The 5,396-nt window shown below is 46.7% G+C and overlaps 1 protein-coding gene across 1 annotated transcript in view; it reads right to left on the reverse strand.

The window, feature by feature from the left end:
• Positions 1-1,955: 1,955 nt before the first annotated feature.
• LOC107265542 (RNA-binding protein MEX3B) overlaps positions 1,956-5,396 on the reverse strand; it is a 28,555-nt gene continuing 25,114 nt past the window's right edge. Inside the window, exon 3 of the mRNA XM_015735121.2 lies at positions 1,956-4,258. Within this exon, the coding sequence (XP_015590607.1) occupies positions 3,270-4,258 (989 nt within the window). The 3' untranslated portion in view covers positions 1,956-3,269. The remainder of the gene's footprint in view (positions 4,259-5,396) is intronic.

The following is a 5,396-nucleotide window of genomic DNA, read 5'->3' on the forward strand; positions in this document are numbered from 1 at the left end:
AAAAAAAAAAAAAAAAAAAAAAAAAAACACGAACAATACATCTAGAATAATGGCGTCATGGACAATTGGAAGCTGGAGAATTCCAGATGATGGATATAATGAATTTTCTCGCGACGTTAATTGACCCCCGTCAATTCCGACCCAGCCCGAGGCCCAATAACGAACTTACTACCCCCGGGCGAACGAATCGTCCACGCTAGCAAAGAGAATCCGAGCAGGATTTTTTTTTCGGCCTGTTCAACTCAGAAGGGGGTTGTCGGATGATTCGGCAGGGATTTAAGGGTGTGAAACGGGGGTGCAATGTGTGTCACGCGCGATTCGTCATTTCAGCTAAAAACTCGGCGAACGTGTCTGCCATTTGATTACTTCGACCCCGCATTACTTAACCTTCTTTTTCCTTCTACGCTCCCCTCAGAAAGAAGCCGTAAGAACGCGCGGGTGCTTCTGTACTCTCCTATCCTTTTTTTTTTTAACTTCATTTTCTGCCACCGGCATAATACGCTATTGTTGTTATCATTTAGTACAACTACCCCTATCATTATCATTATTATAAAGCGCGATATCGTCGGCTCGCACGTTAAACGATCTAGCGGGTGAACCAAGAAAAAATATATATATGAATATATATATGTCTCTATATACGCGAACGTGTATATCGTGTAGAAGATGTAAAGTGATCGTGTAAAAATGATAATACAGATGAAAAAAAAAAAAAATAGAAGCAGACAGAGTGGTATGAAAAAGATAAAAAGAATGATGCGAGAGAGAAAGAGAGAATAAAAAATATTGAGAAAAAAAAAGAAAAAAAATTCTCACGGAAAAAAAAGTAATCCCTAACGAGGTATAGCGATACGAAAAATGTGTACAAGGGGGAACAAGTAAAGTTACGGTATGACTCTTTTTTTAGTTGCTGTCGGTTTTCACTCCTTTAAATAAAAGCTACGTGTATAATAATAATCGGTCCGTTCCCTAACATATCATTACCTTATATAATCTTTACGAATTAATTATTACTCCATTATTACTAGTCAAGAATACACTTAGGGGTGACCAATCCCGTTGTTCTTTTTTTTTCTTTTCTTTTACTTCATCGTATAATAATATCTTTCGCAGCCCCGTTTAATAGCCGTCCGAACGTGTACATACGCGACACTGTTTATATACGCGAGCCGTTTACATGGGCATCGATATATTTATATATTTATATGGAGCACGTGCTTCCGTGTACAATATACAGTGCGAGCTGCGCATGCGCGGAACAGGAAAAAGTTAAATCTTCTTTTTTCCCTGTCACAATAAAAACAACGAATTTTCTTTACGTCTCTGCGCACGCGCGTATTTATACACGTAGGCGGGTGCCATAATAATAATGGTAATAAAAATAAAAATAATAATAATAAATATATAAATATATTAATACGCCTTGTATACGTTGCGTTGTATACATATGTGTGTGTATATATATATATATATATACCGGATATATACACGTAATACAGGGAAATACACGGCTTCCGGTTTTCCGCCCGTCGTCCCATCGGCGAACGCGCAAAAATACAAAATCTAAATTCTTCCTCGATAAAATATTATACTTTATGTTTATATATTATTTTAAATATTACTATATCGTTTATATAAAGGTATGGGTATTATTATTTAATACTCTAAGCGAGGGATGGCGGGTGGAATGAAGAATACATACGTATTCGGCGGGCCGAGATTTTGCGCTCGTATTTTTTTTTTCACTTTTCTTTAACTTTTCTTTCTCCTTATTCTTTTCCCCCCTCTCTTTTATATATTCATCTAGCTCTCAGACTTCCTTACGGAGATTTTCTTTTTTAATACCAAATTCGTTGGTCACGCCACGTGTCCGCGACTACGTCAGTGGATTCTCGAATTTCTCGCCGGTTTTCGTCTCTCGCTCTTTTCTTTTTCTTTTTTTCTGTTTTTTTTTTCCCCCTTTTTTCTTTGTATATCTTACATACCTAACACTCAAACCGTTCGCCATTCATAACGACAGGAGGAAACTAGGATTGGTCGCGGACACCGTAGCAATCCCATACAAAAATTTCTGTGTAATTGTGTTTTTTAGAGGTTATGTTAGGTTTAAAAGCCTTTACGTAGCCGTATTAATTGTAAAATGCGTGTCTTGTCATTAACCTCTCTCAAATTTTTTTTTAAGATGCCCGCTTTCGTCCAAAAATTACCCGTGAGTCATGTGTGTCGGCGTACGTGGATTTGCATGTGAGTCGCGCGTGTAAAGTGCATGTGTACTGTCCGTGTCCATTTTTTTCTATGTATGACGATTTTAATCACGTGTCCGTAAGCAACCCTCGTTTATTTAATTAAATTCTTTTTTTTTTCTTCTTCCTCACCCGAGATGATTATCGGCCCTAACCTAACTGCCATCTCTATCAGATGAATAAGAGTTATCGAGTACTGTTAATGGATTTGGAAATTTTTTTAAAAATGGGTTATATGTATATTTCGAATTTTCACCCCCAACCCCAAAATATTTGTCGACCCTCGTCCCACGTAACATCCACCGTTTCAAGATGGCGACGATGACGAGGTTCGTTAACGGCTGACCTTTGCCCCCGTTAACGATACTCGTAACGGCATCGTCTCCATTTTCTTTTTTGTTCTTTTATGAAATACCTTTCGCAGTAACTACTGTCTGACTGTGTCAGAATGTAAGTGGCGACGCGTTATTATCTGAAGGAGATCATAGAAACGGAAAGGTCCATTCGGTGGTGGTTGTCGACGGTGGCGCCGCCACGCGAGTAAATGTTGAATGTAGCGCTGACAGCGATTGAAGATGGCTCTGGTGTCGGTAGATGGTACTAGCGTTGCTAGCGATGGTCCTGATGATGATGGCGTTGGCAGGGTCGTCACAGATGATCTCTTTGGAACGCGACGCTCCCCGTCGGCGTCGGTTTTGACACTTAGCAATATTAGCGATTCGTTGTATCCGGTTTCCTCTCTTTTTTTTTTCTTCTTCTTCATCCAGGAATATATACGAACGGCTATCATTCCCGAACTAGTTTATTGGCAGCAGCAGTGGAATTAATAGTTGTGCGCGTCTCCAAGGTACGTCGTCCTCGTTCTCCTATGCGTCCAGCTGCGCGTCGTCGCGTCGCGTCACCGTACCAAGACGTGGACCCGGTCCGTCCTTGAGGACGTCTTCCTTGGGTACCAGCAGATGGCACTGCCGTTGAGACGATCGGTGACCGGCGCGATGACGACGGGGACGTCAATTTTAGTTGGACTTAGGAGAGGATGCGAAGAGCCTGGAGGACAGGCCTCGAGCATACCGGGCAACTGGGGTCGGAACTCTCGCAGACGCGGTTTCCGCAGTCGAGACAGAAGAGGTTATGTCCGCAGGGTACAAGAGCCGCGGTGACTTCCTTGTCGCCGCACACAACGCACTCCCGACGTCCACCGGCACTTCCGCCACCGAGGAGAGAGTCTGTGGGTGAGGCAGGGCTGGCCGATGCTGGAGGCGAGGGTCTCGACGGTAGAGCGACTCCAGGAAAGGACCAGATCGACGAGGCGGAGACGGCCTGAGATTCGAAGGACGGCGATTCCCCGAGACCCTCGTCGCGTTCTAGACCAGCACCCCAAATGGCGACCAGATCATTGAGTCCCGGTGCACCAGAGCTGCTGGAGGAGCTGCTGCAGCTGCCACTGCTGGAGAAGGCGCCGCTGGAGCCATTGGACCCGTTGGATCCTGGTGGATCCAGGCAGCCCAGGATCGAGCCGAGTCCTCCTCTGCACAAGGCCCCCAGGAGATCAGCCTCCTCGACCCCGGGTCCCGTGCCCGTTCTCAGAGCGATATGAGCTTCTATCTCGCGTCTGGCAGCCTCGACGTTCTCCGGGAGTCCAGTGACCTCGAAGACGGGTTCCTTGTCGCGACTTGGAGTCACGATGTACGTGTGAGTCTGATGCTGGATCCTCTTGATGGTGGCACCCTTGGGCCCCACGACCAAACCCACGACTCTGTATGGTACTCGTACTTGGATGGTCACATGACCGGGAACGGATGCTGGTGGTCCAGGTGGTGCGCCCAATAACGCGCCCAGGGAACTCTTTCGCGAGGCCCTGATCTGGGAAAAGTGCTCTGCCGCGGAGAGGATCTCGCGCTTCGCTCTGGCGACGTCCTCCTTGCGTCCGGTGACGACGAAGACAGGTTCCTCGCCGCGCACCGGTGTCTTTATGTAGGTGTTGGTCTTGGCCCGTAGTGCCTTGATCTTGCAGCCTGCAACAGAAATGACAACGTTCTCCTTGATTCCTTCCCTTTTTACGTTCGTACGGGCAATTTCTTATCCGTTCACACAGAAGGGGGACCCTGAGAGCAGCTATGCCATCGTCGGGAGGAGACCAGTGAGGAGCGAGAGAGCTCAGAGGAAAGTAAGAGCACAAGACCCGACTGCGAGTGCTGATTTGCAGGAAACTCGAGGGAAGGAGGACCCGACCCGATCTCGGACCTGGTCTGGCCCTCGATCTCTCAGACTCCCTGGCCTTGAGCCCGCGCAATGTTAGCAATGCAGGTGAACCAGTCTGTGCTTCTCTTCTCCACGTTCAATCTCCTTCTTCTCTCGCTCTCTCTCACTCTCACCTCCAAATCCAACGCTACTACACAGGCTCCTTCTTCTGCCAAGAGGAGGATGCTAGACACTGGCATACTCTCCAGACCGCCTTTTCGCATCTTCTCTCTTGCACGCACACGCACTCACATGCTACACCCTCGCTCAAGATCATCAGTGGAATTTCTCGTGCCAAATTCCAAAAAGTAAAATAATGATCCACTCAAAAAAAAAATTAAATTTCGTCAATTTTCCAAAGTTCCTCAACATGTCCCATTAAAGTCTCATTGACGTCCCATCAAAGTCCTCGATCGGTTCTACCGATTAAATCGCCAAATTACAAATCCGATCATTCATCAACAGCCCAGCTACCGTCTAGCAAAGAGCGTCGAAAAAAAGATAACTGCTACGACCGTCCGCTGGACCAGTAAAACGTAACAGGAATTCCCGCTCAAAACTTCAGCGATCCCTATAGACGTCACTTTCTCCGGTGCAGTTGCAACGTGGCCCGATTTCAGGTGGACGTGCTCACGGTGCCCGCAGGGCCATGAATTCTTATTATTATCATTCGCAGTAGGTACCGGTTAATGCCACTGACACTGTAATCCGTCCGGCGGCACTTTCCCTCTCTGCCGTCCAAGGGAATTCTTGCCTAGGGCCACAGCAGCGCCGAAGGAGCATGCGCCACGCCATTGCAACGTCCGGTGACCTTTCGGGGGGAAGAGCGAGTACCAGAACAGCCCATCTACCCCATCTTCACGTTTCCATAGTCCTTTTCGTACGAGGATCTCCTCCATCCCCCCCCCCCCC

This window comes from Cephus cinctus, unplaced genomic scaffold (genome assembly GCF_000341935.2).
Source record: "Cephus cinctus unplaced genomic scaffold, Ccin1 Ccin1_scaffold0228, whole genome shotgun sequence".
Lineage (NCBI taxonomy): Eukaryota > Metazoa > Arthropoda > Insecta > Hymenoptera > Cephidae > Cephus > Cephus cinctus.